Raw genomic sequence first — 13,272 nt, 5'->3', positions numbered from 1 at the left:
TATCCGACTCTTAAACGTAAATTCATCCAAAGTCTCAGCCGTAGACAAAAAAAACCTTAATTTCAGCCTCATTTTGTTGCAGTTCTTACCTTAGACACTAGATGGCGCATCTCATGCAAACAACAGCTTCATTACAAATTAGTATTTTATTTTTAGTTTACGACTAAAATTCTATTTTTTTTAACCTTTTCTGGATTTCATCTGTAAATACAATTTCTTAACTTTTACTGCGTTCGATGATTTTTTTCCTGTCTTTTTAAACTTTTAATACAAAATCTTATCAAATTTTAGTTTTAATTGATTTTATTTGATCTAGTATTGTGTATAAATATGGATTTCATTTCTGTTTTATTCTTAAATTATGTTCTTTAAATGTTTAAAATCAAAGGTGTTTCAGTAACAAGATCAAAACTAATCTTCTATTTTGTATTATTATTAAAGGCTTTTATTTTACTGTTTATATTTTCACTGATATTACTGCTTTCTTAGTAGTTTACCTAATTTTGAAGTCATTTGTGTCCTTATGTGTGATTCTTTAAAATTATTTGTTTGCGTTGAAAAAGTCTGACAATAGTTTTTGAACAATAGCAATAACAATTTGGCCTTTTTGACTTTTTTTAAATGTAATCTCCCCCCCCCCCCCCCAATATGTTTAAATTGAAGTTTTTTGGCCGTTGTTAATTATTCCTTCCCAAAATGAACAAACAAAAAGCAAATTGTTTAACTTTAAAAGCCCTAAGTTGTTGGGTTCTCCAAATTCTTAGATACTTTGCTAACGATATTATTTTTTAATGTTAACATATTTCAAAAATAAATGTATTATTTCTTTGTTTTATTGAGTATCAGGCAATTAATTTTCTTTCCAGGGTTTTATAAATAAATACATAAAAATAATGTATGATTTAATGTAAATGCTACATTTAGCAATGAAAAGTTAGCTTACCATTGCTGTTAACTCTTAGCATTACGCTAACATGTTTCATTATTAATCAGCTCCATATTTTTGGAGATAATTTTGTCTTGAGCATTTCTACAATTCTGTAACATAATGTCTACATTTTAGCGTTTAGCATAAAAATTACATTTTTGAACCGAATTAGCTTATGAACTCAAGCTAATAGCTTCTATGCTACTACTAAAAACTTACTTTAAGCTATTTTCAGATTTAGCATTTATGTGAACGATGGGCAAATTTGAGCATTAAGTGTATATTATAGCATTTGGTATGAAAATGAAGATTTTTTAAGCATCATTTTTAGTAACGCTAAACATCAGGCTAATATGCTTCCGTCTTTGTAGCTCCCAAAAACCCCTCATTTTTAGCATTTTTACTTTTTTTTCCTTCGCCAATTTTATTTTTTAGCATTTATCCATAGAATTAAGAAAAAAATCATTAAGTGTGATTTTTTAAATATTTTTGAACATTTTGAATATTTTTCTGTATCAGTAGCTGTGTAATTACTTCTTAATTACATTAAAACCAAGCTAATAACTTATGTTTAAGTACTAATAACCTACTTTCACCTCTTTTAGTTTAAGCTAATTTCATATTTAGCATTTGTGCATATAACTAGAAAAAATTTGCATTAGGTGAATATTTTAGGATAAAGGGAACATTTTAAACTCTATTTAGCATCTGGACACCTAGCATCAAGGGATATGCTTCAATTTTTAGCCCCATTTTCCTTTTTTGGCCAATTTTTCTATTTAGAATTCATACATATGATTAGAAAAATATCGATACGTCTATATTTTAGCCTTTAACATAAAAAAATTAACCATTAAGTGTTTTTCTGCATCATTAGCTATATTGCTAACACTTAGCATCAAGTACATTATTTTAGCAATAAATTATTCAGTAAAACGTTAATTTAATTACTTGAGCTAACTTAGTTTTGAGCATTTTTGGCAATTAGGACAATTCAACCCTGTTTAACAAAAGCGTTTCCATAATTTGTTTACATTTCTTATATGTAGTACCTCGTGGAAATATTTTGGGATTAGCAAATAGCTAGGCACATGTTAACATTTCCATTAGTTTACCATCCCACGGAATAACGTTATTCTACTTTTCGATTGACATTCAGCAACAATAAAGTAATATTTTATACTGTTTTTTCTTTATTAGCATCGGTTGTTATTCAGTGTCGTCTTTGCAGAATTTTTCACTAAAGCTTTTCGATGAAACAAAACCAAGTTTTCGCCACACTTGAAAAATATTGCACAAGCTTTGAAGCTCAATGTTAAACAGGAAGATGAAGATTTCTTCATAGAAGTCAGGGGAGGGGGTGGTGGGGGGGAGAGGTATGGATTTCGAAACTGTTGGAGTGATGAAAGAATGTATGAGGAAACATTCCAACACCTAAAACAAGAAGAGAAAGTGAAGCTCAGGACTAAATGGTCCCGCTGCCAAATCATATGGTTTTCTGGATGTGGTTCTGGTGAAAAAAACCTCATGAACGCCTGCGTTCTGTGCAGGTAAAAGTGCGCTCACTCTGCTCGTCGGCGGCGACCGGAGGTGGGTTCAGAGCGAAGTGGAGCTGCTCTCTGAACGTGGCGCGGTCATCGGTGTGGATGAGCTCGAACACGCTCTGGTGGACCACGTCTGACTGCAGACAGAAAGCAAAACACGCCGTTTACCCGGCAGCTGCAAGACCAGACCCGCCGGCAGATAAGCCCCGCCCCTTCAGAGTCTCACCTGATTGAAGCCCAGGTAGTCCTTGATAGTGGGGGAGACGTAAAACACCAACCCGTCCGAGGTGACCACCATCACAAAGCCGTCCAGGCTCTGCAGGGAGCGCAAACGGGGTTTAGGCGGCTGAACACAACGACAGCACTTCAGCAGGAACAAGTGGGAACATGTGTGAACAAGGACGTTGTTCCCGGGAAAAGAATTGCAGACAAAACTATTCTGTTTCACACCAAAAAAGTGTTTTAAGGATGAGAACGTTTCCACAAGTCCGGGGGCTTTGATCTGCAGCCTCCTTTAGCGCAAAGGGTTTATGATATCTTTATTGTTCCACTAAATGTGAACAGAAAAAAAAAAAACAACCCTCTGTCGGCCTTTCCCTAAAATTCTCACGTTTAGTTGGATCTTCACCACATATTGCACTTCGTTGTGGTTCCAGAAGAAAAACAACATAGTTATTGTAATCAAGTTTTTTGGTTTATTCATCTGATGGACTCATTTTGGCACAGATAATAAAAACAAAAAACCGACACTGGAGCCAAACCGACAGCTACAACATTACAAAACGAACAACACGGGTTCTTTACACTAGGGGTCCCCTGGTACCAGTCTGCGGTCTGGGGGTTAGGCACCACTGGGTCTGGTTTTTTGGGACCAAACCCCGCTTCATTTTTGTGTTTAGTTCCCTGGTTCAGTCGGGGACTCTGCAGCGCCCGTTACCTGCAGCAACAGCTCCCTTTCAGACAAGCCGCCGCCGTCCAGACTGCTCCCGTTCTGCCCGTTCACTCCGAGCGCGAGGCGCCCGCCGTTTCTGCTCTTCATGGTGGCTGCAGACACAAAGCCAGAACACAGAGGCAGTTGAGCAACGTTCAGACATCAGCGGAAAGAACGGCGAGCCGATTGGCAGAGGCCGCGGTAACGGGACACCCCGGCCGCGAGCTGCCAGAGAACAACGTTCAGACGGCCTTTTTAAGGTAGGGGTTATGGAAACCTGGCAACGTGCGTCCCTGCCGCTCCAACAGAGCGGTTCACCTGAAACCCCTTCAGTGTGGAGAGAACTGTACGTCCTTTGTTTGCTCTGGATTCTCTGCAGATGAAGACATTTCACAGCTAAAGACTCTCCCAGCTTTCATTTCTGCCCTGCAGTCTCTGATCTGCAGCAAACACAAGACACAGATCCGTCTGCTGAGGCTTTCATTCCAGGAAGAGTCAACCCAACTTTGGTCTGAGTTTGAAGTTCTACGCGTCACGTCTACAGTTCTTCAACCGTAGACGTGACGGAGCAGCAACAGAACGTCCATCGACCTACGTTCCTCACATCAGACACTCATATTTGTTCTCAACCAGAGAAATTGGCCCATCAGCTCAGTACAACCCCCCCTGTCTGTCTGTTTGGTTCTTTGCTAGGAGTGGGGGCTCCAAGGAGTATTTCTGTTTTATATTAAGCGCCATCTAATATCAGGGAATGAAATTGCATGTTCACTCGGCTCATCGTCAGCGAAAATCGCCTGGGTGTGAACACAAAAAACGTGGCGAAAAACGTTGGCGAATAGCGCCTGGCGAATATTCGTCCCAGTGTGAACGGGCCTTAACTCTCAAGCGCTAAATAGCTTGAAACTCAATACATTTCTTTTTTTACAGTTAGTTTTACAGTAGTCTGTTCCTCATTTCCGTCGTGATTCGGCTTGCGTTATTTCTTTTGCATGTATTGTGAGCCGTAAATAATCCAAAAATCATGAAAATCGGCGGATTTACGTCGACCACGTGAACACTACACTGATGTGCCGTGTTGCATATCAGCATAAAGCTGCTTTTCTTGGCTTTTAGAATCTGTTGGAATTTGGCTCAATTTGTAAAGGGTTAAAGAGTTACTATAATTTAAAGACCCTCAACACTGGAGCTACAGCTCCGGTGTTAAAGGGTTGATGCCATGTGGCACCTTTCCTGTAGGTGGAGCCACTTTTACCTTACAGATGTTTTGATATAAAAAATTAGTGTGGTATGTTTCACGCTTTTACAAGTTTTTCTTTTGTATTTTTTTTCTTCTAATTTTTCACTTTTGCTGCTAAAATTAATAAATAAAGTTAAAAATCCAGATAAACTGAACTGCGGATCAAAAAATCTAAAAACTGGCTCCCCGCCAAAGAGATTAGGACCAAAAAAGTGATCCGCCCATCTGCGCAGGCGCAGACACGCAGAAGGAGCCCCTGCGTCCTGCAGCTGCTCTACAGGGACTTCTGTGGGCAGCAGGAGCGTCTCTTATCTGGACGACCACTACAGGAAAATCCCAGGATGCGGCCTCTCCTTGCGCCTCCGCCTGTCACGCAACTCCTTTAAGGACGGGGGGGCAGCGCAGGCAGCCGCACTCCCATCACACCTCCTCAGCGCCGCCCGCTGACGGGAGCGCCGCCAGGAGGAGAGGAAATAAACCCAGAGTGAGCCAAAAGCGCAGAACCGAGTCCCATCGATTCACCGCTGCAGCAGTGCCAGGCCCCGCCCCCTCCGCTCGCGTGCGTAAATGGGCCTCTTCGTGGCCCCGTTTGTTTTCATTCCACTCTGCCTCTGCGGCGGCAAACGCTGCTGCGTGCAGAAGTGCAATAACAGGCAGAGCGGGGGCCAGCGGAGCCCTCCAGAACACCAGAGGGGGGCCCGCGTTCCCATCTACATCAAACAAGCTGAGGCCTGTGGGGAGGGGGGGGGGGGGGGGGGGGGCATCAATGACCAATGAGACGACACACGACCAGATAGTGATGTTTCTGGTCTCAGTGCTGAAGAACAGACAGAAGCCGACAGTTTACAGACTTTTAATTCATTTAGCAGGAAGTTAAAAAAAAACAAATTCCACCGACGTTTTGGTCAAAAGAAAACATCAGGAGGACCGAAAAAGAACAAACATCTGATCCTCACGTTCCTCTGGAGCAAAACAGTCATTCATTTAAAGACCTGCCCCCTCTAGTGAGTGACCCCTCCCCCGTGGCGTTTCAAACAGGAAGTAAATCTAAAATCCCATAATCTTCGACCGAATGAAGTCGATTCAGTCACTTTTTTATAATTTGAATAACTTGTAAAATATGGGGGAAAAGGGATTTTCAAGAAGATGCTAATAAATTGTGTTAGAGCGATAATGTTTAATGTCTGAGTAATAGCTGTTTTTACTTTTTTTCTGGCTTCTTGGAACCAGCGGCTACTTCCTGTTTGGAACGCTACAGAGGAGGAGGGGTCACTCTGTCCAGTTCTCATTTACAGTCAATGGTTGAATCTCTGAATAAATGAATCTTTTGTTGTTCCGCATCTGCCATGGCTGCGGGGGTGGGGTGGGGCAACTCGACGCCGGGAGGCCGGTTTCTGCCGCTTCCTGTTCCAGAGGACGCAGAACAGAGAGAACCTCTGAAGCAGGAAGGCGTCGGACAGCAGACCGCGGGGCAAACTGCCGTATTGACATGTCAGACCGAAATACAGAACAAAAAAATAAATAAAAAAAAGGATTAAAAAAAATGAAACTGAAAGTCCGCCAGAAAAAACAAACATGTGAACCGAGAGGCTCTGCTCGCCGCGTCTACTTCAAAGTGAGAGGAAGCGGTCCAGAGCTGAGGCACGAAAACTCAGGAGAAAAGGAAATGCTGTCACGGGCTGGAGGTCCGCCAGCCTCCCTCTCCGGGGCGGTGCAAGCACGCCAGCAATGCATGGGGGAATACTATCTTGATTTAAAATTATTTAGTTCCACCAGATCCTGAGCAGAGATCTCTGTTCTCACGCAGATGCGCAGGAAGGGCGGCGGGCGCTCGGCCTGCAGGTTACTCCTCCTCCAGCCTTTGACGGGGGTGGGGGGGTGGGGGGTCCCGGTCGGTTCCTGGAGGCTCCTGAAAGGAGGAAGTCCTTCCTGCAGCAAACGCCGTGGATCCCCGTCCAAGCCCTCCGACAAATCTCATCTGGATCCAGCTGAAGGACGGCGGGAAGGACGGCGGCGTGATGAGGCGGAGCTTCAAAAGGCTGACCCGAAAGACGCCGCCCTCCTCTTCCACGGTGAAAGCCCCACCCATGTTGTATGAAGTCGGAGAGAGAGCGCTCAAGCGTTACAACGGTGACGGGGATTGCGTTTTTTGGGACGGATCCCCGCCGCCTTTCGAGTTTCCAACGGCGTCACATCAACATGTCAGCAGCGGCGAGCTTTCCAAAACATCCACAGCTGCCTCACACAGTCACGCTATGGGGCCGGGGGGGTGAGGGGGGTGCTATCTGCCCCCACTATCACACCCCTACGGCTGCTTATGCTCGCTCTCCTCAGAAGGCTTTTCTGCCACCTGATGATTTACAGGATCTCCATCTGCAGATCTGAGCGTGCCCCCTCCACCTGACCCCTCCCCCCTCCCTGTTTTGACTGAGTTCGCCCCCCCCCCCTCTCCTGTAGCTCCTATACTCATTGAAGTGCACCTCTTTTATGAGGGGGGGGGGGGTTGACTCCTTAAAATTGACTAGACAAGAGCAAACAGAGGACACTCCTCACCGAATGAAGGAGAAGTTCTTCAATATTTTCGGCGAGTTCTGAAGGAAAGCTCCTCTCTCCTACTGTAGACCACCACCCTCCGGCAGGAGCAAGGCGCTCAACATCCACCAAGGGGGAAAAAAACGTTACCATGGAAACCACAGGTGCCTCAGTAGATAAGCCACAAAGTCTCATAAATGAGACTGAAATAATATTTATATGAAATTATATTCATAGTTCTTTCCTTCATTCCTCGATTTGGTGGAGCGTCTGCAGGTGGAGAACCACAGGTGTGAGGTCAGGTGAGGTCAGGGAGGAAGATGATGAGGCTTCAAGAGGAAGAACAGCATTTACACCCTCACCGGTCTTTGACCTTTTTCACTAAAAAACAGTTTCCTTGGGTTGATTTTTGGGTTGATTGTGAAACGGTGAAAGCCTCTTCCAGCAGAGGAGAAAGGCGGAGTCAGAAGCTAGGCTCCGCCTCCTGGGGGAAGCTTAGTTTATAAACAGTGGCTGCACCGCCTGCGTGGGAAGTTTCTCACGGCTTTCAGACGTTTATTTAACGCCACAAAGCTGCATGAAAGCAGGTGAGAGGTGTGAAGGCAGGAATGCTGCAGCACGTCTGCCGGCACGCGGACAGGAAGCCGCTTCGCTGGCCGACAGCTCCACGCATGAACCGGGCCGCGCAGCGAGCCGTGATTTCTGTCTGCAGACAGACGCAGACGGATGAGTCATCGCAGACGCAGCCGAGCATCGACTCCTCAGAACCGGATCTCTGGCAGGTGACCTCCTCCGGTTTGGATCCTGACCCGGTTCTGGTCCCTAAACGGTGCTCAAGAAGTTTCAAAACAAGAAAAAAAATTCAAATGTGACGAAGGTCCGTCACGGGGGGGGGGGGGGGGGGGGGGGGGGGGGGGGGCAATTGAACGAGTCTCAGGCTACGTTCTTGAACGCGCTGGACCGCCGCCACCCGATACTAGCGTAGCGCCTGTACCTACAGGTTGAAGAGGTTTGGTACGAAACCTTCTTCGGGGCCCAAACCGCAATCATTCATTTCTCCTCCGTGATCAATTTTCAAACGGTTGGCACTTTTAAAAAGGACGCCATCCATTCGTCACTACCAAACCAGAGTCCCGACTCCACAAAGTTCAACTGGTTTAACCTTCACCGCACGTTCTGTCCGCTGAACCCTCAGAACGTATCTGTACGGAAACGCCCCTTTACATAGACGTTTCATTAGAAGTGAGGGCTTGAACGTCCGTTGCTGAGCCCGGTGTGAACGTAGCTTCATAGAGCCGCCGCGATTCTGTTCCGGGTAACGGTTTGGTTTTAAACCAACAACTGTAGCATCCCTGGTGTCTGAGATGCTCAATGTCCTTCTTCCTGACAGTTTCGTGAAGTAAACGTGTATTTCACCGCTCGTTGCCATGACGACAGCCTTTTTTTTAACAGCATTAATGTGCGTCACTCTGATCCATCAAGTCGCTGAATTAGAACATGTTGATGTAAAGCAGAACAGAACTTTTGCTTGCCTCGCCGTCAGCATTCTGACTGAAGCTCACTGCCCCACCCATTTTTGTATGAGCCCGTCCACAATCGCTGGAAAGGTCAAGAGATTGGCTAGAATTGTACAGAAAACCTTAACAGAACACATGGGGCTGACGTGTTTGAAACAAAGCACAGAAATGTGCGTTTTTATCTGGTATCGGTGGTACCGTATACGTCAGGGCCAAGACCAACTTGACACAGACATATACGGTACCCGTCCCCACTCAGAACTCGCCACCTTCACCACCGCCAGCTGGTACTGGTTCCGTTTATCCAGATCTAGTCCTCTTACTCTTTAGCTGAGAGTCTCAGAAACAGGACTTTCTGCATCTGTCGAGTCATTGTCTGGAACTCTGTGCCGTTTTGGACCAAACTCACAAACCGAAATAGCGCTGATGCAGCAGCTGTTACCCTCAGAGCACAAAGCCAAAAAAACAACAGTCTCAGAGGAAGTTAGAGCGCGTTTGGGAATGTTGACCGACCAGCTGCCGCCTCTCTGCACAAACAAGAACCGGCAGCTTTTCAGCAGCGTCCTCGCTGCCGCATCACACCGTCGCTGCGACCGGTGGAACGCCTAAGTACCTTTGAAGTAGCTCTTGACCCGCAGGTATCCCACGCTGAGGCGGAGGACCGACAGCTTGTCCAGCCGGGAGCGCACCTCCTCTGGAAAGGGCAGGAGGTCCATGAGCCGGTCGAGCTCCCCATTCAGCCGGTCCCGGTGGCGCTTGGAGGGGTTGGACTTAACCACCTCCCCGGCATCCGGGATCTTCTTTCTGGAGAGAGGAGAACAGAAATCACCGATTCAAATCCTGATTTGTCAGAAAAAGAACAGATGGAGACCAGAGGGGGAACGTCTTCTAAAAGAAGGTCTGGCGGTTGACCTGGACAAAAGTGTGGGAGTGGCTCTGGAGGTAATTACAGAGATGCTCCTTCTGTGCATCAATTATCGGATCAGGTCGGATGTTTTGATCGTCATAACACCGGCGTCGTCATGGCAGCATGGAAGCTATAATCATGTGAGGGTTTGAGGGCATTGAATGAAGTGATCAACCAAAGATCCTCAGCACCAAACGTCTCCACCAGGAAACCGGGATGGAAGAAGTTTGGTGGCCTGCTGGCTGAACCGAGACGTGATCAGCTCGGACAGAATCTGATGAGCTCTGATGCAGGAAGTTCCTCTAGTGAGGCCTAAAAACCACCGTCCTGCTTCTTCTCTGCTTCTCCTGCCTCCTTCTGACTAACTGGACGCACCTGATCCAGATAACCAGCTGGACAAATACGGACCAGAACTCAAGGTCTCATTTCCAGTTCTACCTGAGCCTCAAACCAGGTCCAGTCAATCTATTTTGACAAAAAACTGACAGAACGCAGCACCAAGAGAGTAAACATCAAATCCACGGCTGAATTTAGCTCTTTTTAAGTGATGAAGATCCTTCGTAGATGAACGTTCCGCAACTTCAGTCAAACCTTAGACCGGTGGTCCCTTCCACCCGGGCCACAGACCTGCTGGATCCTGCCGGGTCATGAGACGGGCGGAAGAACCCGTATGTGTACCTGCAGATCCACTGCGTGAAAAAAAAGGTTAGAGACCGCAGCTTTAGACCAAGAAGGTCATCTCAGACTCTACAGGCCTCTGGTGTTTAATGACGACACAAGTCATGAAAACACAGCTGAGAGTCATCCGACCAAACCACAGACCCTCAGGAACCGTGTTCTGTAAATACGCCATGTTCGGTTTTTAAAGACCAGAACCAGGTCTTTAACCAAATCTCAGCAGCGGTGGAGGTTTCATGATATGGGCCGACTTTACAGCTTTAAGATAAAACCAATGATTACGAGTACTGCAGAAGATTTACCGCAGAAATGGAAAATATGAAAATGAATAACATTCTGAGGTTTAAATGTGAGAAACTTGGACCAAAAATAAAGAAAAATATCGGTCAAGCTGTTTATCAACAAGCTGCTTCTGCATTTTCTCTCCAGTTGTTTTTTGTGTAAACATCAGGTGCTGTCCATCTAAGCTTATTTTCTCTCATTTTGCTGACTTCAAACACATGAAGACCCCTGTTCCTTTTCAATCGGAGTGTTCAGCAGCTGCTAAAAAAAACCATTGGGTCCAGAGGACATTCTGACAGTCGCTGGTTTGGTTCATGTCCCCTTAACCCTTGTGCTATCCGATGACCTCACCGTTACATTGACGTGTTATTCCTACCATGACAAAGGTGGATAAAGGTGGAGAGGATTTCATGTAATCCATGGACACCAGTGAAGATCACAAATCATTGAAGAAAAAACATTCAGTGGGTCTAGATGACCCAACTCCCAATGTTAACGTGCCTAGGATAGCACAAGGCTTACGGAAGAGCAGAACTCCAGAACAACCTTAACAGCAACTGGTGATTTCCCAAACCCCCTCCTGAGTGAAGAAACGTCTACCAGCTGATAATGAGCTGTTTGTTTTGGACTGCCAGCTCTGCTCTCAGCATGTTCGTGAGGGTCAGGACAGGAAGTTCTTAATATGACTAATATTAAACACAGTTGCTGCAGGAGCTGCTGGACGCTTCCATGAACAGTAATGAACAGAGGAAGCAGGTAGATGTTTTTTTTCCCCCCCATAAAGTAAACCTGCACAATATATCGCCCATTTAGGTAACTCTTTATGATAAGAGTCCCTAATAAACCAATTATAAGACATTAACAAGCACTAGTAATGTTTTATTAAGCTGCTTATATCACTTAGCATTTGTAAATGTCTTACAACTGACTTACAAGTTTAAATAGTCTGTTTGTAAATACATTAAAATATTCCTTAATAAACTCATAGGACATTAACAAGCATGAGTAATATGCTATTAAGCATGATGATATCGTCCATCGGCACAACCCTAGTACAGAGTATAAAAAAATGACCTTTATAACACTAACCACAGCCACAAATATATAACAACTCTAACACGTCACAACCATTGTGAAAGAAGAGACACACGTCCTGTCCTTTACAGATTGTGCCTCAGTGCCTTATAACACTGTGAACTAAACCACTTTTAATAAACTTTAAAATGTTTGCCCTCAGAATCTGCCTTTTCCAAGGGGCAGTACCTGTCCACAACCAATTTAGAAATGGCTTGTGAGGATCACCCCATATTTGGTCACGCTTTAGATTGGAGGGGGCTGCAAAACACTCAATAAACTTTTTATTATTCATATACAAGCAATTTATAAATAGCTTGTGAATAGGATCATCAAATGCTAATAAATGTCTTTATAAGCAGCTTAATACCACATTACTTATGCTAGTTAATGTCTTGAAAGTAGTTTATTATGGAATATTTTAATGTATTTATAAACACCTTATTTAAATGTGTAAGTCAGTTGTAAGACATTTACAAATTTTATTAATGTACTTATAAGTAACTTATTAAAACACAACTAGTGCTTGTTAATGTCTTATAAATGGTTTATTAGGAACTCTTATAAAGAGTTACCTGGTTACCTTAAATGTGCTAAAACAATCTTATGGCAGCTTGAAGTAACAAATCAAATAAATCCATTTATGCATTTGACCAATCAGATGGACGCCTTCCCGTTGTTGACCAATCAGATGGACGCCTTCCCATTGTTGACCAATCAGATGGACACCTTCCTGGTGTTGACCAATCAGATGGAGCCCTTTTATCTTAAATGTTCGCCTCCTTTGTCGATGAGGGTCATTTGGAGTATAATTATATAACTCTTCAACCATTTACGCAATTCACGAAATTCTAGCAAACTGACGCTTTTCTATACGTTGGAATCCATTGATACTGCATTAACCGTTGAAGAGTTACGGTGATACGAAGAGTGTGTGTCACTCTGCCGCCACCAGTGACAGCTCCGGTTTTAACCGGTTAAACCACTAGCATTTTGCATTTCGACGCCTACTTTACCCGTCCAATCAAAAATGATCTCGGATCAAACTTAAACGCTCTGTTATTTATTTTTTTCTTTTTATCTTGAAGTGCTTAACTCTTGACATATTTTTTGGCCGCCTTGTGTGTTTTTTCTTCCCCCTCTAAGAACGTTTTTCAGAAACTGGAGTTAATGTCAGGGTATTACATTTCCTCCTGAACCACTAAACTGGCTCTCATGGAGGAGTTCTTCAGAGGAAAACTAAAAAGCTGCTGCTTCCCCCTTTATTTTGAGGATCACATGGCGGAGCGGCGCTGCACGGGCATGAACCGGACGACCTCTGCCTCTGCCGTCGCCACGCTCCATCCAGAAGGACCAGGTTTGCGACAAACACGAGTGCAGCAGACCTAAGAGGCGGCCCCCCCCTCACAAGAAGCTCACGCACTGGGAGGTGAAACACAATACAGAAAGCTAATACTTGCTTCTGAACAGAATAACCTGCTTTTGGCAGAGAAAAAAACACATTCCCACTGAAGGAACAACAACGTTTACAGATTTTAAATGAGAAATGTGGAGAAAAGTTTGTGCCTAAAGACTTAAAAACAACAAAGATCCAAATGTAGCTTTTCTGGAAGATTGAAAGAGGAGAGGCACTTCTGAAGAA

General features: G+C 44.5%; 1 protein-coding gene across 2 annotated transcripts in view; it reads right to left on the bottom strand.

Moving 5' to 3' along the window:
• LOC101170061 (aryl hydrocarbon receptor) overlaps window positions 1-13,272 on the bottom strand; it is a 40,907-nt gene that overhangs the window by 7,813 nt on the left and 19,822 nt on the right. For both annotated transcript variants that reach the window (XM_011490013.4, XM_023950680.2), the window contains exons 2-5: window positions 9,303-9,493; window positions 3,410-3,516; window positions 2,699-2,788; window positions 2,495-2,609 (exon numbers count right to left, since the gene is read on the bottom strand). In XM_011490013.4, coding sequence (XP_011488315.2) covers window positions 2,495-2,609; window positions 2,699-2,788; window positions 3,410-3,516; window positions 9,303-9,493 — 503 coding nt within the window. The remainder of the gene's footprint in view (window positions 1-2,494; window positions 2,610-2,698; window positions 2,789-3,409; window positions 3,517-9,302; window positions 9,494-13,272) is intronic.

Source organism: Oryzias latipes, chromosome 21 (genome assembly GCF_053564925.1).
Source record: "Oryzias latipes strain Hd-rR chromosome 21, Olatipes_Hd-rR_3.1".
NCBI classification, from domain to species: Eukaryota; Metazoa; Chordata; class Actinopteri; order Beloniformes; family Adrianichthyidae; genus Oryzias; species Oryzias latipes.
The sequence above is the reverse complement of the archived record's forward strand: the minus strand, read 5'-3'. Positions and strand labels throughout refer to the sequence as shown.